Below are 22,287 nucleotides of genomic sequence, written 5' to 3' on the forward strand. Positions count from 1 at the left end.
GAGCAGTGGGACACCCTGACATCAGCACCCCTCTTCCCCCCACCCCCCTGCAAAGAAAGCAGGAGGCTCCCGGGAGCAACTCCAAAGCAGAGGGCAGGAGCAGCACACAGCAGTGCGGGGGGAGGGACACCTGAACTGCCCGGCACTTGATAGGCTGCTGGGCGGCTGCTGCACAGGGAACTTATGGGAGCTGCCCACCCAGCCTGGTTCCAAGTCCCCACCAGCTAGCTCCAAGAAGCTGCTCTTCCTGCAAACAGTGGACAAAGCAGGTGGCTGCCAAACAATGTCATAAGGGAGCACTGCGTAACTTTAAATTAGCATGTTCTCTAATAGATCAGCGATGTAACAATGAAACAACGTTAACCAGGATGACATTAAGTGAGGAGTTACTGTATTGGGGTGCTGACAATAGCGTGTTTAAAGGAAAGTTCTGACCACAGATACATGATCCAACCACAAAAGTGTCATGGCAATGAATTGTCATATATAACAGGTACATGAGCTACATTCGCAGATACCAAACCACAAAAGGGCCATGGTATCGAATTGATGTACATGATAATAAGTTGAGATCATGGATATACTAACTTATAGAATTAATAACCTATAAAATTAGTAAGGTAAGGATATACAAATAAGGAAAAGGGGAAATACGCCTACTGAATATGCATCAAACACAGTGTCACTAAAAGTTGCATCACAGCCTAAGGGTGGAAGGAGAAGGAGATGAGGAGGTGCCAGAATGATGGCCACTGGTGATGATGGGGAAGGTGATGGTGATAAGGAAGATGATGGCTAACATTTCAGATTGTTCTGAAACCTACAAGAGATAGTGTGAGTATATGGATGCGCAAACGTTCATTCTGTAGAATCTCTATCTTACTGAGTTGGGGTGTTTATGACTGTGCTAAATGAGATTGTAGCTGTCATTGTCCATTGGGAGCAAGATCAATGTGAACCAGATACTCTCTTTCTTTGAGCAAGGTTTAATGAAGACTTTTAAATTCTGGGATGCAAGACCCACAAAGTCAAGAAACAAATTAGAAATGGGAAATAGGTTAAGGATTATTTAGAAAAGCTGGACGTGCACAAGTCCATGGGTCCAAATCTAACGCATCCAAGGGAATTGGCTGATGTAATTGCAGAGACATTGGCCATTATCTTTGAAAATTTGTGGTGATTAGGGGAGGTCCCGGACGTTTGGAAAAAGACAAATATAGTGCCGATATTTTAAAAAAGGGAAAAAAAGAGAACCCAGGGAACTACAGACCAGTCAGTCTCACTTCAGTCCCCAGCAAAATCATGGAGCAGGTCCTCAAGGAATCCATTTTGAAGCACTTGGAGAAGAGGAAGGTGATCAGGAACAATTAACATGGATTCACCAAGGGCAAGTCATGCCTGACCAACCTGATTGCCTTTTATGATGAGATAACTGACTCTGTAGATATGGGGAAAGCGGTGGATGATATATCTTGACTTTAGCAAAGCTTTTGATATGGTCTCCCACAGTATTCTTGCCAGCAAGTTAAAAAAGTATGGATTGGATGAATGGACTATAAGGTGGATAGAAAGCTGGCTAGATCGTTGGGCTCAATGGGCAGTGATCAATGGCTCGATGTCTAGTTGGCAGCCAGTTATCAAGCGGAGTGCCTCAGGGGTCAGTCCTGGGGCCGGTTTTGTTCAACATCTTCATTAATCATCTGAATGATGGGATTAATTGCACCCTAAGCAAGTTTGCAGATGACACTAAGCTGGGGGGAGAGGTAGATATGCTGGAGGGTAGGGATAGGGTACAGAGTGACCTATACAAATTGGAGGATTGGGCCAAAAGAAATCCAATGAGGTTCAACAAGGACAAGTACAGAGTCCTGCATTTAGGAAGGAAGAATCCTATGCACTGCTACAGGCTGGGGACCGACTGGCTAAGCAGCAGTTCTGCAGAAAAGAATCTGGGGATTACGGCGGACGAGAAGCTGGATATGAGTCAGCAGTGTGCCCTCCTTGCCAAGAAAGCCAACGGCATATTGGGCTGTATTAGTAGGAGAATTGCCAGCAGATGGAGGGAAGTGATTATTCCCCTCTATTCAGCACTGGTGAGGCCACACCTGGAGTAGTGTGTCCAGTTTTGGTCCCCCAACTACAGAAGGGATGTGGACAAATTGGAAAGAGTCCAGCAGGGGCAACGAAAATGATTAGGGGGTTGGGGCACATGACTTATGAGGAGAGGCTGAGGGAACTGGGTTATTTAGTCTGCAGAAGAGAAGAGTGAGGGGGGGGGGGATTTGATAGCAGCCTTCAACTACTGGAAGGGTGGTTCCAAAGAGGATGAAGCTAAGCTATTCTCACAGATGAGACCATTGCTTCTTGTTCTGTCAAGCTGCAGTGGGGGAGGTCTAGGTTGGATATTAGGAAACACTATTTCACTGGGAGGGTGGTGAAGCACTGGAATGGGTTACCTAGGGAGGTGGTGGAATTTCCATCCTTAGAGGTTTTTAAGGTCTGGCATGACAAAGTCTTGGCAGGGATGGTTTAATTGGTGTTGGTTCTGCTTTGAGCAGGGGATTGGACTAGATGACCTCCTGAGGTCTCTTCCAACCCCAATATTCTATGACTCTATGATAAATATCCATTTGGGTATGGATGCATTTTGGGTATCTTATCTGGGAATGGGCATGTTTTCTTCAAATTGCATCTACAGCCTGCTCAGAGATCCTTATTTAGATACCCAGGTGCCACCCCGATGTAACAATACAGATACATGTTGGGTGCTCAAACAAAAGTTTAGTTCAGGGTGACTGGCCTCTTAAATCTCTCGAGTAAGGGTTTATAAGTCAGGAAAAGACTGTCTATTAAACAATCTGAATGGAGATGTTCAGTTTAGTTCACATTGGTTTCACTGTCTCCTCTCAGAAGTGCATCATGTCAGCAGAAAGAGAGCATGTTCTTTGATTTGTGTTGTTTGTTAGTTAATAAAGTAACTAATACCCATGATGTAAACTAAGAATGAGACTCCCAATTCTGCATATATGATCCGGGTGGATGACCTTCAAGGGCATACAAGTTGGCAAAGCTGTCCTTCTGCCAAGTATACAGTTCATCATTAGATGACAGAAGATATGACAGGCAGCTTTTCTGTTTGCATATGGTTTCAAATGTAGATAGTCTTCCATTCTACAACTACACCTCATTTAGTATGAGTGCTTTGAAAGCTTTAATATGAAGCTAGCATTTGTGTAAAGATGATCTTTCTGCAACACAAAGTTTCTGTTTGTGCTGATGAAGCTCCTCTCTGCAGCAACACTAAAAATGCTACAACTGATTGTTTTCAAAAACTTCAATATCTATGCACATGAGGACTTCTGAATTAGCTCAAAGATCTCTACCATGGTATTTCGAATGTGGAGTGGAGGTTGTACAGGTGGAGACTACACCCTTGCCACAGATCATCCATTGCCTTTTTCTATTTGGAGCAAGGTTGTATGCATTTAGGTGCAGTGAATATATCTTCATCTGTGCTTGGAAACCATCTACCATGCTGTGGGTGCTATTACAATTAAATATTATAAATAGTAGGCAGATTCTTGTTGTTGGTCTACCAGCCTGCTTTCAGATGGCTCAGTGAGAAATGCTGAATATCTGATTATAAGGGTTTGATAGGTGTTTAATCTACCATCTGTAATTTAATTGAACTGAAACAGAAGAAGTTGCATTTTTTTCTAATTCAGGATAAAAGTCACCAAAATAATTTACAGTGTGGCACTGTAATAATTTTCTATGAGAAAACACACACACTTTATTGTTTCATAACTTACCTAGAAATCTCAGCTTGGGAATTTTTTTCTCCATCAACTGTAAAAGGCGATGCTCCAGTTAATAACTCATACATAAGAACACCAAGACTCCACCAATCAACAGCCTATAAAATAAAAATTATATATATGGTACTTCAAAAAGCGTATTATAAAACAAAATCCTAGGAAATAGCTAAACTGCAACATAGTTCTCTTTTGTTAACAATGCAAAGGCAGGGTATGATGAAATTACAGAATTAAGATATTAGAGTAATTAAATTGAGATAGCGTAGAAAATGTTTAACTGTATATTATATATATACACACATACATACACATGCGCATTTCCCTATTTGGATTTATGAGAAAATACTAAATTGTAAAATCATAAAAAGGTAGGATTTGCAGGAACCAATAGGTCATCTACTCCAATCCCTTACACTGAGGAAGGACTAAATATTACCTAGACCATCCCAACAGGTCTTTGTCTCACCTGTTCTTAATAACCTCCAGTGATGAAGATTTCACAACCTCCCTAAGCAATTTGTTCCAGTGCTTAACTACCCTTACAGTTAGTAAGTTTTTCCTAATGTCTACCCTAAATCTCCCTTGCTGTAATGTAAACCCATTACTTCTTGTCCTGTCCTTAGGGGCTATGTAGAACAATTTATCACCTTCCTCTTTATAAAGACTTTTTACATAAAGACTGTTATGTCCCCACTCAGTCTTTTCTTCTCCAAACTAAACAAATCAAGTTTTTTCAATCTTTCCTCGCACGTTATTGTAATGGGTTGTATGCCCCACACTGAAACAGCCAGAGTTGGGGGCGGGTCTGGGAGCCCCTGCCATCCACTGCAGAATGATATTGCTAGGGCAGTGAATGGGAAGACTGCCTCAGTCACTGTGGGAGTGACATAGTCAGGGCAGTGGGCATAAGGACTACCTGATGTTGTTGCTGCAGAGGAACTTACCATGGTGTGACCTGGCCAGAGGGCTGAGTCACGAAGCAGCTGTACTGTGACTCAGAGGGAGGAGAGCTGCAATGGTGGAAGAGAAGAAAGGGAGCACTGAACAAGGCAGAGCTATCCCTAGAATCTCCAGAAGGGGGCATCACCAAGAAATGAGTAGAGGACACTGTGACAGCATGTTGGAGAACTGTGGGCATGATGGTACCTCTGATATAAGGCATCAGTGATGGACTGTGTATGACAAGTACCCTGAGATGATGCGTTAGAGAGAATTTGTAAGGCAGTCAAATCTTGACAAAGGGGAGGGTAAAGGGCCATAGCCGAGAAAGGACCCCTATGAGAAAGTGAAAATGGAGCTGTAAACAGTACAAGCTTTTTATTTTGCTGAGAGAAGTTATCCCCTACCAGGGTGGATGCCAGAGTTGCTGCTCCCAGAGGGGACCTGATAAGCACCAGAGGCAGGTCCATGCCACAAAGGGACAGATACTGGAAAATCAGCCGACACTGTGAGATGCCAAAGTATAACTACAGGACTATTTGGTGAGGGTAGCTGATCGACAGCAGCCGTTGTATAAAATCCTACAAGAGGAAAGCAGGAGAGGTCATAAGGGCCAGGAATGGGAAAGATGGTGTTACGGCTGTGATTCGATTTCCAGCATCCTTTCAAGTTAAATTGAAGAGATTAGGCTTCCTGATATTCATGGAGAGTTCAGTGGTCATAATGGGGAAAGGTAGAAGCTGACCGTCTTGGTGGTTCATGTCTCTTGATATAAGCAAACATCTTTCCATGTAGTGGGGGCTTTCTTCAAAACAGAAAGAGAGATGCTTCAACAGTGTGACTTGATTTTCAAACACAGTTAATAGTAACAAAATTTTAGAGCACATTTTATTTCTATAAAATAAGCTAGAATAATGGCTTGCAAAAACTGGTTAAGTGTTTTCCTAAAATTGAAATTTCAATATAAATTTTAACTTTGCACTCCAAAATCTGTCTTCACATCATTGACAAATTCTGGGTAGTAACTTGATATGCACATTCTAGTAAGGATCACACAGAAAATAGTTATGAGATGTTGTGAGCCCAGGTTTGGGTACTTGATTTCCCACCCCCAATCCTGGGTTAGGAGATCTGGAAATAGGCGGCTCCTGAGAGGTGGAAGTATGGACATCAGTGGAAGTTCCATGAACCAGAACAGTCTGGGTCAGTAGGGTGCTAGGAGGAGGATGGTGGCTCTGTCGCGATGGATCTTTCCTCCAACTTGCGGTAACAGGTGGATAGGAGGAAAGGCATATCTGAAGCGGTCTGTCCAGGAAAGCGTCACCCTTGGAATCGTGACATATGGCCCCCCAGAATAATACCTGGGAAGTTTTCTGTTCGTCCCATAACTGTGTAAAGATCTTGGTTAGGATTGCTGTGGCTCTCCCATTCTTGGTCTGCAGAGAAACTTCTGCTTAGTTTGCCTGCCAGGGAGTTGTGAACTCCCAGGATGTACACAGCTTGAAACGTGATGTGGCTTCTGACACACGAGTTCCAAAGTCTGACTACTTCCAGGCAGAGGGGATGAGATCTCGCTCCTCCCTCTTTGTTTATATACACCACCATGAGGCTATTGTCCAATGTTATCTGTACATGGAGTGAGCTTACAAGGGGAAAGAAGGCCTTGTACACATAGGCACCGACTTCTGCTGGCACTGGTGGGTGCTTGACCCCCCTGCCCCTCGCTCCGTCCCAACTCTGCCACTGCCCCGCCCCCAGTCCAATCCCTTCCCCAAACTCCCCGCCCCCTCACTGCCCCTATTCCAACCCCTTCCCCAAATCCCCGCCCCGGCCCTGCCTCTTCCCCTGAGTGTGCCGCGTTCCCGCTCCTCCCACCTCCCTTCCAGAGCTTGTTACGCTGCGAAACAGCTGTTTTGCGGCAGCAAGCGCCAGGAGGTAGGTAGAGAAGTGGGAAAGCGGCATGTTCAGGGAAGGAGATGGAGGCGGAGGTGATGTGGGGAGCTTGGCTGCCGGTGGGTGCAGAGCACCCACCAATTTTTCCCCATGGGTGCTCCAGCCCCAGACGACCCACGGAGTCGGTGCCTATGCTTGCATGCAAGGTGAACCACCCTCAGTTCCAATAATTTTATATGCAGCCTGGTCTCTTGTGGGGTCCAGGTACCCTGAGCAGTGTGGTAGTCCACATGAGGACCCCACCCTATAAGGAAGGCATCTGTCAAAAATGGTGGCTCTTAGTATGGGAGGGCTGAAAGAAGTCTCCACTGTGACTTTGAGTTTGACCATCAAGCGAGGAGTCAAGAACTCTGATGGGAACAGTCACTGTGGAGTCAATATGGTCCCTGTTTGGCCAGTAAGTTGAGTGGAACCAGGCTTGCAGACAGCTCATGTGGAGTCTGGTGAACAGTCATGTTGGACACGTGACCCAGCAGCAAAAGAGATGGGTGTACTGTAGTTCGCAGTTTACACGTGATGCAGGAAATCAGGTTGCTCATCACAGGAAATCTGCCTTCGGGGAGAAATGCTCTCACAGAGACTGAGTCCAACTGTGCTCCTATAAAGGTATGGGAACACAGTATAGCCCTAGCATCCAACGTGGGCTGGTACCACAGAGAAAACTTTCATGAAGACCCTGGGTGCTGTAGTGAGTCCAAAGGGGAGTACTCAAGACTGGCAATGTTCCTGTCATACCATGAAACGCAAGAACTTCTTGTGGGATGGGTAAACGTCCATGTGGAAATATGCATCATCTACGTCAAGAGCCACAAACTACATCCCTTTCTGAAGGGAGGGAATTATAGATGCCAGCGTAATCATCCTAAATTTCAGCTTTTGGATAAAGATGTTGATAATGTTGCCAAAAGTCCAGGATGGGTCTCCACCCTCCATCTTTTTGGGGGGTTAGGAAATATGGAGAGAAAAAAAAACCCTCCCTTGGTACTGAGGCGGGATGCGCTCTACTGCCCCCGCAATATTCTCTTGATGAAGCAGTCAGACTTTGGAACTGATGTATCAGAAACCACATCACAATAAAGCTACGTACATCCTGGGAGTTCACAACTCCCTGGCATGTTAACTAAGCAGAAGTGAGTGGTCCCTGAAGGGGGATTGGGAAGGAGGTTTGTGAGAGAAACTCGATGGAACAGCCCTGATGGATAATCTCCAGGACCCAACTGTCCGTGGTGATCTTGTTCCAGCTGTAGGCAAACAGAATGAGATAACCGCCAAAGGTGACAGGAGAAGTGGGTGGCATCTATGTGGCATGCGGGTCTTGACCTGTATGTCAAAAATGGCCCTTGGCCTGCAGTTGAGAGTGAGTGGAGGCTGGGGCAGGAGAGGGAGGTGAGAAATTGAACCTCTGAGTCCTCTGGCATTTGTGTAGAGGCACACTCAGAAAGACACTGGTAATAGAGAGCATGCGGAGCTGGTGGTTTTGGTCTAAAGGGCTGTCTATGGTGTTTCCTCCTGGGGACTGAAGTGTAAATCCCCAGGGACCTCAGAGTAGATCTCAAGTCCTTTAGTGAGTGCAGGGACTCATAAGTCTGTTCATTAAAAAGGCTGGACTCAATGAAGGGAAGGTCCTGCATGGTGATTTTGATCTCCCTAGGAAACTCTGACAACTGTAGCCACAAGTCCTTCAGCATGACAAGTCCCGTGGCCAAAGTCCTGGACATTGTGTCAGTGGCATCTACTGCAGCCTGGAGGGCCACCTTTGCTACTAACTTCACTTCACTTAGAAGGGACTGGAACTGAGTTCTGTCCTCTATGGAAAGTTTATCTTTAAAGTCTGGAAGCCTGACGTAGCTGTTCAAATTGTATTTCACTAACAAAGCTTGGTAATTAGCCATATGAAATTGCAGATCTGTGGAGAACACCTTCCTTCCCAGAAAGTCCAGTCTCTTTGACTGCCAGGATGGATTTCTGGTAGTGCGACTCAACTCTTCGCAGGGCCACCTGTACCATCAACGAGTTGGGGGCAGGATGAGAAAACAAAAAAAGTCAGTTTCTTTGGCTGAAACAAAATCACATCTCTCAGCCCTTTTTGGTGTAGGTACACAAGATGCTGGTGTATGCCATACCACTCTGGCTGGCTCTAGTATAGCCGTGTTAACTGGAAAGGCCACCTTACTCAGTCCCTTTGGTTGAAAGATGTCCAGGCACCAGTGTTGAGGAACCTGAACTAATCTACTGCGATCTCTAGATCGTTTGCAACCCTATGTAACAGCTCCTGGTACCGACTGTCGTCTGGTGGAGAAGGCAACAACTAAGTGACAGCATTGTCCAGAGATGAAGAAGCAGCAGCCTGTGGCAGGGCCTCTGCTCAAGGCCAAAAACAGCACAGAGACCTTTATGCTGGTAATACAGCCAGTGAAGTTTATTTACAATGTTGGTTCCCACCACCCTTGTACACTATACAGTCTTAACTCCTACAGTTTTAGGGAGCCCTCAGCTCCTGTCTGCTCCTCCCCTCCACTTCCGTCCTATGCCTTTTTGTATCCTCTACCTAATAGCTGAATTAGCCTTCCAGCTCTTCTCCACCCACCAAGTAGACACAGCTCTTAACAAGGTCTCTTCTGCAGTGTTTAACTGAAGCTGCAGTGACCAGAGTGCTGGCTCAACTGTTGTTGCTCAGTATTCTATCACAAAGCTCTTATCAAATCAGCAGAACCAGTTCTGGCCCCTCCTCCTCATGCACCAACGGAACCAGTTGGCAAAAAGGGGAGAAGTGGTAAAAGTCATGAGAGGGATCCAGACACCTACCATAGGAATCCCGTGGTCCCCAATAAGGCCAGAAGGAGGGATCCATCAGTTGCAATGGCTCCCAGAGGAATTGGTACTAGTGGTCCTGGGGGCGAAGGGGGGACGGGATCATACTGGGAGGGATGCTAAGTATAGCCTCTCAACTGTCTGTTGGGTCTCCTGCCCTTCTGTGGAAATACTGATGCAGCTATCTCCTCCTCCAATTCTGAGGACTGTTCTGTTGGTAGCGGCAATGCCATCAGTACTGGAACGCTCCTGCCCGATGGTTGAAGATGGAACTGCTGAATTCTGAGACATTAGTAAAGATTCTTCCTCCAGAACGAGGACATCCCTCACAAGATCAGGGCCAGAAAGGAGTGGAGACTGTGGGTAGGGGAGGAAAATATCCTCTGGTGTTACATAATTCTGTACAGCCCAGGGAGTTCCAGCAGATATGCCTGAAGGACCTGGCTCATCTGTTGCAGCCAAACAGTCTTTAGATGAACAAGACGATACCAACGATGAGTTCAGACCCACATACGTATATGGAACTGGTGAGCATCTGTCCTTTCATTTTGGTAGCACAGTCACAGTCGGAACTGACCAATCCTTTTTTTTGCATGCCTTGCCCTCCAACTTAGGGGTCTTAGTGGAGCTGGTTCCAAACACACTCTCACCCAAACTGGACCGGCTCAGGAACGGAATGCATTTCTTAGGGACAGTCCTCTGTCCTTGCACCCTGACAGTGCTCTCTACTCTCAGGGGGAGGCCTAGAGAAAGAGTCCTTTGGCTTCAGGGTTAACAACTCCACTCTAAGGCATACTTTGGAGGGGCACTGCTGGTTGGTGGGGGCCAATGTACGGGGGGGTCTCCCAGGCCCAGATCAGAGCAGGACCTCATACAAAGTTCCTGATAGAGGAGGCTAAGTTGGAGCTCCTGGGCCTCTCAAGTTCTAGGTGGAAAAGGATCTACAGATACTGCCCTGTGCAGAGATATGTGCTTCACCCATACAGCAGAAGCACCGTTGATACTTGTCACTGATGAAGTAGTAGTGAGGGCAGAAGACACAACTCTTGAAACTGGGGACTCTGGGCACAGTCCTGGACCAGAGGGTGGGTTGGGAAATGATTCTATACTATTCTGTAACAACAAACTTCTTAAACAAATATTGAAAAACTATTTACAAATATTTTGTGTTATAGTTTATACACAGAGTGAAGGACGACACTATTGTGACTCAGGCCATGTGGTGGTAAGAAGTAACTAGAGAGGCATTGACCTACACTGCCTTTTACACTCTCAGTCTGAAGCATGAGGGGATCTATCACAAATGTGCAGGTTAACGGACACTCCTTTGAAGAATTTCTGGACTTGGGCACATGGAGCCAATGCAAACCTAACTGTGGAATACACATAGGGACTATCACTCTAAGAATCACCATTGAGAACTACTCTGAGTAGTTTTTCAATCAGTCCTGCACCCACCTTACAGTAATTTAATCTGGACTACATTTCCGTAGTTTGCTTATGCGAATGACATGTAGGACTGTGTCAAAAACCTTATTAAAGTCTATAGCTTCCCCGCTATCCACAAGGCCAGTTACCCTGTTGAGGGAAAATTAATGGGTTTGGCATGATTTCTTCTTGCAAAACCCATGTTCCCAATTATTTATCATACTATTATCTGCTAGGTGCTTAGAAACTGTTTATTTAACCATTTGTTCCAGTATCTTTCCAGGTATGTAAATTAGGCTGATTGGTCTATAATTTCCCAGGTCCTCTTTGCTCCCCTTTTTGAAGATAGGTACCATGTTCCCCCCCTCTAATCCTTCGGGACTGCCCCCATCCTCTATGAGTTCTTGAAAATGTTTGCTTTGGCTAGCTCCTTAAGTACTCTAGGATGAATTTCATCAGGCCCTGTCAACTTGAATACAACATTTAAATTTACCTCAGTATTCTTTAACCTGTTAATTCCCTATTCTGTCCGGTGTTCCTTCCTCCTTGTTGTTAATATTGGGGTAAGCATCTAGTGAATTAATCTTTTTAGTGAAGATTGACGCAAAATAGGCATTAAACTCTTGTGTCTTCTTTGTGTCATCTGTTATTTGCTTTCCTTCCCTAGTAAGTAATGGACCTACACTTTTCTTTGTCTTTCTCTTGCCCCAGTGTATTTATAGAACCTCTTCTTACTGCCTTTTGTCTTTTGTTGGGTGTACCTCATTATGCACCTTAGTCTTTCTGATTTTGTTCCTGCTTGTTTGTGCTAGTCTTTCACATTCATCCTTAGCAATTTTGTCCTTGTTTCCATTTTGTACAATTCCTTTTTGATTTTCACGTTATTAAAGAACTCCTGAAACAACCATATTGACCTCTTACGATTCTTCCCATTTTAGTTCTGCCTCAGGATATAGTTTGCTGTTTTGCTTTTAATATTGTCTCAGAGAAACTGCCAGTTCTCCTGGACTTACATTTACCTTAGACTTTCTTTCCAAAGGTACCTTACAAAACAGTTCTTTAAGTTTGTTGAAGTCTGCATTTGTAAAGTCCATTGTCCTTATTCTGCTGCTCTCATTCCTTTTCCTTAGAATTATAAATTCTATCATTTTGTGATCTTCACTGAAGTTGCCTTTTGCTTTCAGATTCCCAACCACTTCCTCCCTGTTAATCAGAATCAAATCTAAAATATCTGCTCCTCTGGTTACCTCCTCTACCTTCTGAAATAAAAAGTTGTCCCCAGTACATTCCAAGAACTTGTTGACAGTCTGTGTTTTCCTGAATTATTTTTCCAACAAGTATCTGGGCAGTTAAAGTCCCCCATTATTACCATGGTTCGTGTTTTAGCTACTTCTGTTATTTGTTCTAGAAATGTCTCTCTACCTCCTCCTCCCCATTTGGTGGCCTGCAGTAGACATCCTACCGCCTCCCTACCTTCTCCTCCTTTTATTTTAACCCAGAGACTTTCAACACGTGTGATTCTCACCTCTTTCTGGACCTTAGTTGGGAAAGCTTGAGTTGTGAAATGGAGTGAGGGACTTTTGGAGGGCAGGCAAATAATCACATACAAAACTACAGAGTAGGATTCATTTTAATCAGAAATGTAAACAGGCAGTGACAAAAGAAAGCTGGGATGAAACACACCTTGTCATGTCCTGTGTCTCCTCCTCTGACAATATCTGGAGCCATGTATTCTATAGTTCCGCAAAAGGAATATGCTCTCTCATTCTAAAAAAGACATACATATGGATAGCAAATGACTACAATGAATAAGGGATATATATAACTAACAGCTGATGACCCACAGCTATCATCCAAACAATTCAGGACTTCATAGACAAATCACCTTCCATCATAGAGAGAATTAACACAGAACCCTTGAGACTATTCACTACCTCCTAGGCCAGGGGTGGACAAACTTTTTGGCCTGAGGGCCACATGGGGTTTCCAAAATGGTATGGAGGGACAGTTAGGGGAGGCTGTGTCCTGCCCCCTGCCCTGCCCCCGCGTCCTATCCAACCCCCCAGCTTCTCACCCCCCAATGGCTCCCTGGGGACTCCTGCCCCATCCAACCCCCCCCTTTCCCTGACAGCCTCCCCAGGACTCCTACCCCATCCACCACCTCCTGCTCCCTGTCCCCTGACCACCCTCGGACCTCCCACCCCTGACTGCCTCCTGCCACCCCATCCAACGCCCCCTCTCGTTCCTGACTTGCCCCCTAGGACCCCTACCCCATCCAACCGCCCTGCTCCCCGCCCTCTGACCGCCTCGCCCACTGACCTCTATCCAACCCCCCCCCCCCCCCCGCTTACCGCACGGCCTGGAGCACCGGTGGCTGGCGGCGCTACAGCCACACCGCCCAGAGCACCGGGTCAGGCCGCAGCTCTGCAACTGTGTTGCCTGGCCGTCCAGAGTTTTGCACTGGTGGCACGGCGCACTGAGGCTGCAGGGGATGGGGAGCAGCAAGAGAGGGGCCGGGAGCTAGCCTCCCGGGCCAGGAGCTCAGGGGCCGGGCAGAAGGGTCCCGCGGGCCAGATGTGGCCCACGGGCCATAGTTTGCCCACCTCTGTCCTAGTCAATAACTACATTATGATGAATTTGTGGGGCAGATTTAACATAAGCACATGAAACAATCTTTGGTATTTAAAACAAAAATGTCATCTAGACTTAAAATAGCGTGTAACCAATTAGCTGCTACGGGGCATTCTCCAATAGAAGATTAATATGATTTCTGCCAGGTGCATTACTAATGCTCTAAATAACAACATGATAAAATGTGTAGGTAAAATACAATGATACATTTTTATAAGGCTCTTTGCAATTTGGCTAAACTTGATGTTATATCACACCCTGTGGCTCCCATATTCATGAAGCTATACTGACCTCTATTAAAAAAAAAATCTTTCCGTAATATACAGTGTGTAAAAAACAATTTGCTCCCAAGAGGAGGAAGGGGTTATTTTAATTTTATACTACATACAAAGTATTAGTTTTGGTTGCGTTCAATCTGAGCTATTTTCACAGATCAGTGTACCATTCTTTGTTAATAGCTATTTACCTTTGTGGTAAACATAAGGTAATGCTGTGCCTTGATAATTCTGAAAGCACATGTGATTAGGCCAAGAAACACTGTTCACCCCTTATCCTTCAAGGTTCTAGCATTTTTTGGAGAGATCATGATAGGTCCTTCGAAGAAGTGTGTTCAAATAAGTAGATATTTCACAAGTCAGGTTTACATTTGTAGATTCAGATTTGGAGTTCAAGACATGTGCTATACAAGGAAATCAAGAACGTACTGCACTAGAAGAAGGAAGCTTCTGAAATAAATTTTAAAAAAAGTCTTGTTCAGTGCTTCCATGAGATCTAAATTAACCAGTATAATGCCAAATTATTAAACTATATTTTATTAGAAAATGTATACTCTGGCTTGCTTCTGATAAATTTCTGATTTTAATATCATTAAACATAAGCCTAATTTTGGGGAATGTTATTTGTTTAACACTATTTCCGCTGTTCCCCTTAATTAAGCCACACAATAGAAAACAATTATTTTCTTCTAATCACTTAATACCTTTTTCATGTGTTAATTTTGCTATAGTTTTTTCCTGTAGTATAATTGCTTGTTTCTCTGTACTTATCTGTTCTTCTGTTTGTTGCTTGGAACACAAAAAAAGGTTACCTATCTTTCCTAACTGCTGTTCAAGATGTGTTGCTCATGTCCATTCCATTCCGGGTATGCACACGCCCATGTGCGTGGTCGTTGGAGATTTCTGCCTTAGCACTATCCGTAGGGTTGGCTGTGGTGCCCATTTGAATGCACCACTCATGCGTTGATACATTAGGCGCCACTAGCCCTACACCCTCTCAGTTCCTTCTTGCCGGCAACTCTGACAGAGGGGTAAGGAGGGCGAACAATGGAATGGACATGAGCAACAAATCTCAAAGAACAACTGTTACGAAAGGTAGGTAACCGTTTTTAGTTCTTAGAGTGCTTACTCATGTCGACCCATTCTAGGTGACTCACAAGCTATGTCCATGGAGGTGGGCTTGGAGTTCATGGTCATGCGGCTTGCAACACAGCTCTGCCAAAGCCAGCGTTGTCTTGAGCTTGCTGAATCAGTGCATAATGAGACTTGAACATATGGACAGAAGGCCAGGTAGCAGTGCTATAGATATCTTGGATTGGCACCTCTGCCAGGAATGCCGCTGATGACACGCTTGCGCTCTAGTTGAGTGTGCTGTCACCAATGCCAGCGGAGGCACTTTCACCAGCTCAAAGCAGTAGCGGATGCAGGCCATGGTCCAGGATGAAATACTCTGAGCAGACACTGGGAGACCTTTCATCCTGTCCGTCACCACAACGAACAGCTGCAGTGACTTGTGAAAAGGCTTCGTCTTCTTGATGTAGAAGGCCAATACTCTCCTGACGTCCAAGGTGTGCAACCTGCATTCCTATTCCAACTTATGAGGCTTCGGGAAGAAGGCAGGTAAATATATGTCCTGGCTGGTAAGAAACTGGGAAACTACCTTGGGCAGGAATGCTGGGTGCAGCCGCAGCTGGACCTTATCCTTGTAGAATACCATATAAGGTGGTTCTGAAGTAAGCACCATGATCTCAGACACCCTGAGGGCAGATGTTATCACAACCAAGAACTAAACCTTTCAGGGAAGCCCCGTGAGCTGTGACGGCACAAGATTCAAGTCCCAGGGAGGGATAGGATCCCGGACATGAAGGTAGAGACCCTCCAAACCTTTCAAAAACTGGGCCGACATGCTATGAGCGAAGACCGACCTGCCTTGGAACAAAGGATGAAAGGCCAAAATAGTGGCCAGGTAGACCCTGATCGATGACAGGGACAAACCTTGGAGTTTGAGGTGCAGAAGATAATCCAGGATCGCCTTCAGCGAGGCCCAGATACATTGTTCTGAGGCTCAGCACATGAACCTTTTCCACTTGGCCACGTAAGTCACTCTGGTGGAGGGTTTTCTGCTACCCAACAAGACATGTTGAACCCGGGGAGAGCATTCCATTTCTTCTATGAATCAGACTCTATGAATCAGACGGCACTGGTGGAAAGGCATACATCAGGGCCCCTGACCATGGGAGCAGAAAGGCATTGATAGGGAGCCCTTGTCCATCCCCCGGATCTAACAGAAAACGTGGAATTCTCTGTTCTGCATGGACATGAACAGGTCAACCTGGGGAGCCCCCCACCTCTGGAAGATTATGCTTACCACCTCTGGATAGAGCAACCACTCGTGGCGAAAGGAGGAAGTCCTGCTGAGGTGATCCACCAGCAGGTTCCAGGCAGATCTGGTTCCAGGCAGGTGCGTAGCTATCAGATGAATGGCATGCCATAATAAAAATCCCAAAAACCTGAGAGCTTCTTGACAAAGAGCCGAAGACTGGCACCGTGCTGCCTGTTGATGTAATACATCGAGGCGGTGTTGTCCATCAGGACCTGCATCACCTTGCCCTTCAGGTAGGGCAAGACCACTTGGGAGGCCAGGCGAACTGCTCTGAACTCCCTAACGTTGATGTGGAGGGCCAGATGATCTCACAACCAGCAGCCCTGAGTGCTCAGCTCACCCAGGTTGGCTCCCCAGCCCAGGTCTTAAGCATCAGAGACCAGGATCAGCGACGGGGATGTGGTCGCGAATAGGACTCCTTCCAACACCAATCCAGGGTCCAACCACCAATCCAGGGACAACCCGATGTGGTCCGGCACCCTGACTACCCAGTCCAGGCTGTGCCTGTTGGGAATGTAGACAGATGCCAGGCACGCTTGTAGGGGCCAGAGATGGAGCCAAGCATGGCTGACCACGTACATACTCACAAACATGTGGCCCAACAGCCGCAGGCAGGTGTGAGCCATGGTGCGTGGGTGGTTCTTCACATGGGAGATCAGGTCCAACATGGCCTGAAAACACACTTCTGGAAGGAAGGGTCTGGCTCGCGTGGACTCAAAAACCGCCCCAATGAACTCTATTCGCTGGACGGGCATTAAGGTGGATTTTTTCTCGTTTATTAACAGGCCCAGGTTGCAGCAAGTGGAACACACCAGATTGAGGCTCCTCTGAACTTGCTCCCAAGACCTGCCCTTGATGAGCCTTTCGTTGAGATACGGGAAGACCTGGACCCCTCAGTGTCTCAGGTAAGCAGCCACTGGCACCATACATTTTGTGATCACCCTGGGGGCCGATGAGAGACCAAAGGGCAGCACTGAGAATTGACAATGGCACCCACCCACTAGAAAACGGAGGAAGCATCCGTGACCTGGGATTATGGAAATATGGAAATAAGCGTCCTTTAAGTCAAGGACAGTATACCAGTCTCCTGGATCCAGGGAGGGGATGATGGAGGCCAGGGAGACCAGGCAAAACTTCAACTTTTTGAGACTTGTTGAGTTGACGCAGGTCCAGGATGGGTATGAGGCCCCCTTTTGCCTTCAGAATTAGGAAGTAGCAGGAATACAACCCTTTTCCTTTCATGTCCCAAGGGACCTGATGAGGTTCAACAAGAACAAGTGCAGAGTCCTGCACTTAGGACGGAAGAATCCAATGCACCGCTACAGACTAGGGACCGAATGGCTCGGCAGCAGTTCTGCAGAAAAGGACCTAGGGGTTACAGTGAACGAGAACCTGGATATGAGTCAACAGTGTGCCCTTGTTGCCAAGAAGGCCAATGGCATTTTGGGATGTATAAGTAGGGACATTGCCAGCAGATCGAGGGACGTGATCGTTCCCATCTATTTGACGCTGGTGAGGCCTCATCTGGAGTACTGTGTCCAGTTTTGGGCCCCACACTACAAGAAGGATGTGGAAAAATTGGAAAGAGTCCAGTGGAGGGCAACAAAAATGATGAGGATGGTGAAACACTGGAATGCATTACCTAGGGAGGTGGTGGAATCTCCTTCCTTAGAAGTTTTTAAGGTCAGGCTTGACAAAGCCCTGGCTGGGATGATTTAATTGGGGATCGGTCCTGCTTCGAGCAGGGGACTAGATGACCTCCTGAGGTTCCTTCCAACCCTGATATTCTATGATTCTATGACCTCCTCCACTGCACTCAGGCACAGGAGGTTCTCGACCCCCTGAAAGAGGAGTTGCTGGTGAGAAAGGTCCCTGACAAGGGATGGGAAAGAGTGGGGGTGGCAGGGAAGGGCAGCTGAAAATTGCAGGGTATATCCCCAAGATACTATGTCCAGCATCCAGCAGTCCAAGGTGACCTGCAACCAGGCTGAACGGTAGGATGAAGAAGGTCAAGGAAAGGACAGCGTGGATCTGGGGAACTGACTGGGGCATCTATCTTGAGTGCACCTTCAAAATGAGCACCTCTGGCCCCCAGGATGCTTTGCTGGGCTGGGCTGCAAGAGTGAGTGGGAGGAGGAAGGGCGGTGGCGACTAAAACTCGTGCCTCTATCCCTTCTCCTAGCAGAACCCGACGAGGCTGCCAAAGCCTAGGCGGTGGGGGCGGCCGGAACTGCTTCCGTGCAGACTGCAACATATTCATGCTCAGCGAGCAAAGAGTGGCCTGAGTGTCCTTCAACCCATGCAGTCTCGCATCTGTTTATTCAGAGAAGAGACCATTCTTATCAAATGGAATGTCATGGATCGAGGTCTGCATCTCTTGGGAAAGGCCAGAGGTCTGAAGCCAAGAGCTGTGCCTCATAACCACCGCCGACGCAACCAACCTAGCCAGTGAGTCCACCGCATCCCATACCATTTGGAGGGAGCACCTAGCAGCCGCGGTGCCTTCCTCCACCAGGATGCCTAATTCTTGGGCCAAACCCTGTGGAAGGGACTCCTTTAACTTAAAAGTGTACCTGCCCAAGAGGGTCTGATGATTCACCACCCGGAACTGCAGGCTGGCAGTGGAATAAATTTTCCTCCCAGAAAGTTCCAGTCTTTTGGCCTCTTTATTTTTGGGAGTTAAGCTAGTGTGCCCCTGCTTGTCTTTTTCGTTGGCCACAGAGACAACCAGTGAGCCCAGCGGTATGTGGGTATAAAGGTACTTGAACCCTTTGGCCAGGACAAGGTACTTCTTTTCGGTCCTTTTGGAAGTGAGAGGAATGGAAGATGGGGTTTGCCAGAGGGCCTTGTCCAGTTTGAGGACCCCGTCATGCACTGGTAGTGCAACACAGGCCAGGTTAGAGGCTGAGAGAACATTGAACCAGGTTTCCACCTGCTCGGACATCTCCTCCATCTCTAGGCCCAACTTCTCGGCCACCCATCAAAGTAGGGCCCGGTGTTCTTTAAAGTTGTCAGGTGGGCTGGCCCTTGAGAGTCCTGTGACTGCCTCATCTGGAGATGAAAATGATGACTGTACCACCGGGGGAAGCCCTGGGGCATCATCCCGTGTGGGGGCTAGAGGTTTAGGGGTGGGTGCAGTCTCTCCTACCCTAACGTCCAAGAACTACTGGCGCACCGAGCTCTGTGCCATCACTGCTGCCAACTGTTGCTCCGAGGCAGCGGCAGATGAGTGGTGTGAAGGGGGCACTGTCATGACCAGCACATGTGCTCCAATAAGGCCACTGCACAGGCCATGCTGCCAAGGCAGTGCCGTCGATGTCAACACTGCCTCAGGAACCAAATCACTCCGGTTGAATCTGGGAAAAGGGCTGAACTGCCCTTCCGTGCTGGAGGAATCCCCTTCTGGTGACCACAGTGGGGCCACTGCTGCCTGCATCTGCCTGCTGATCATCACCACCAGAGACCGGTGCCTGGAGTGAGAGGATCAGTGCTGGTATGAAAGGGACCGGTGCCGGGGGGACCGGAGTCGTGATGGGCAGTGCTCCCATGGAGCAGGCGACCAAGATCTGTGCTGAGAGGATGACCGGCAGGAGGGTGAATGCTGCCGGTAATATGGAGACTGGCGCCTCCCCTTTGGCAATCCGTGTCAAGATGGTGGGGACCGTGATCACCATGCCAGAGATTGAGGGTGAGCCCCAGAGGATCTGGGCTGTGACTCCGGAGATCTGAGGCCTGGAGGAGAGCTCTGCCTCGTCTCAGGGGATCAGCAGTACTCCACTGTCTCCTGAAGGCTCTTAGCGGCTGGCTTGCCCTCGTGGGAAGCCTTTGCCATTTGCTGGCGGTGCAGGTGGAGGCCTCTGCTCTCTTGGCACTGGGGGGAGCCTGGGGAGGTCTCTCTTGTCCTTCATATGTAACTTCCCCAGCACTTGAGGCAGCTGCTGCGGGGGTAACTTAGAGATATAGGCCTGATATAGTCAGTGCATGGTTTCAGCCTGGGGTGAAATCCCTGCTGGGACTCTAATGTCTAACTACACTTAAAAACTACTTAACACTATTATAAAAAAAACTATTTAGAAGGTCCTAAGAAGAGACTAAACTGCTAGCCCTTATTATGCAAGGAAAGGCGCTCTGACTAACCACCACGGGTAGTAAGAAGGAACTGAGAGGCCATAAGGCCGGCAGCACCTGATATACCGACACATGAACACGGCACTCAAGGGGGCACCACATCTGGCCCTACGGACACCACTAAGGCAAAAATCTCCAACAACTGCGCATGTGGGCACGCACATACCTAGAATGAAATCAACATGAGCAAGCACTCAAAGAAGAAAAGATGGCTCCTGCCCCAAAGATCTTACAATCTAAATACGTGACAAGAGACAACAAGCAGACAGGATGAATACAAGATAACTGTGAAATAATTATGATTAGCATAACTAACGGTCAAGCACACCATCTGTCTAGTCATTGAAAAAGTGTTCTGTATGCACCATGATAGGAGTGAGTTTTCAGGAGGGATATGATGGATGACAATGTAATGGCTACACTTTGATATATAAGGGGCAGCATGGAAGAAACTGAAGCTGTTTGAGGAAAAATCAGAACCATGGACAAAAAAGGCTGACAATGTTGGCAGAGCAAAGGTGGGGTCAGATGCTCAACATCAAATAAAAGTCTACAGGTATGGCAGAGTTAAGTTGTGAAGGGGCTTAAAAATGAAGACACGCAGTTTTTGTTTGTTGATGAAGAAAAGGAGAAAAGTCAAGCTGCCATCAGGAAGAATGGTGGCTCTGTGAGTTAGTAGCCACCATCCTCAATGAGGGCATCTTGGCTTCACCCTCGGTGGGAACAATGGCAGGCAGTAGACATTTGAAAGAGCATCTTTCTGACAGCAACCTGCAGCTTCACACCAGTGGAGGGAAATCGTAAGAGGCAAATTCTGCCCTCAAATATACATGGAGCTCTCAATAAGACAGAACCAAATTATTTCTGTATTGGGTCCACAATCACTGAATATTCAAATACTCACTTCATCTGTAAGAAACTCCTTACTCAGACCAAAGTCTGTCAGCACAACATGGCCATTAGAATCAAGTAGAATATTCTCAAGTTTTATATCACGATATATAATGCCCAACTGCAAACAAACATAAAAACAGTAATATAACATTGATCTAGAAATGTTAAGATATGTTAAAGAATGTTTCTAAATTTGGATCTAGCAAAAGTGATTAAAAATCCCAGATACAAAACTATGTTAAATTCTCTCAACCTTCACTAAATTTAATCAGTATTTTAGAAGTAAAATATGTTACAATAATGTTGTAATTATCCCAAAAATAATCACCACAAACTCAGTAAAATTCAAAGTTAAGGTTAAATTTAAAAGAAATCCAAATATGTTAAGGTATGGAAATACACAGTTAAGGAATCCAAACCTCAACTCCACCCTGTCGTGACATTATACTATACAAGTATAAATCCATAATAGGATTTGCAGTCCCAGATTATAACAAACTGATTTTTAAGAGCGATTTGATTATAGTTTTTTTTGTTCACAGTATCACTACAGGGCAGAGTAATGTTTTTTGGATGCTTAACAAGGCATTATCACAGCTTAACACCTCTAGATTTCTTTTAAATTTAAAACTGAACTCTGAATTTCCTTGGTTTGTAATAGTTCTTTTTGGGATCATTATAGCATTCTTTTTGGTTTTACCCTTAAAATTACTGCTATGCACTCTTTGCTTCAGTTTAAGAGTTTTTAGCCTGGGAATTTCCTTTTTTTCTTCTTCGTCCAATTAAAATTTTTGTAAATGGTCACTAAACAACAACGCTAGAGAGAACATGACTATGCAATCTAATGATTTTGGTTTTCAGATTGACCAATATGCTCTGGGTGCTTCATCCATTGAGGAGCAACACAAGCATCCAGAATGTATTGGCCAGGTCCCGCAACCCACCATCTCCTAACCTCCACATTCCCCTGCTTTTACTTACACATACCAATTTCCTTGGTCTATCCTGTGCTGCAAATTCCCTCGCA

At 46.3% G+C, this 22,287-nt stretch overlaps 1 protein-coding gene across 2 annotated transcripts in view; it reads right to left on the reverse strand.

Moving 5' to 3' along the window:
* RPS6KA5 (ribosomal protein S6 kinase A5) overlaps nucleotides 1-22,287 on the reverse strand; it is a 198,707-nt gene that overhangs the window by 99,460 nt on the left and 76,960 nt on the right. For both annotated transcript variants that reach the window (XM_074956117.1, XM_074956118.1), the window contains exons 5-7: nucleotides 21,271-21,378; nucleotides 12,633-12,716; nucleotides 3,813-3,916 (exon numbers count right to left, since the gene is read on the reverse strand). In XM_074956117.1, the coding sequence (XP_074812218.1) occupies nucleotides 3,813-3,916; nucleotides 12,633-12,716; nucleotides 21,271-21,378 (296 nt within the window). The remainder of the gene's footprint in view (nucleotides 1-3,812; nucleotides 3,917-12,632; nucleotides 12,717-21,270; nucleotides 21,379-22,287) is intronic.

Source organism: Natator depressus, chromosome 6 (genome assembly GCF_965152275.1).
Source record: "Natator depressus isolate rNatDep1 chromosome 6, rNatDep2.hap1, whole genome shotgun sequence".
Taxonomy (NCBI): Eukaryota; Metazoa; Chordata; order Testudines; family Cheloniidae; genus Natator; species Natator depressus.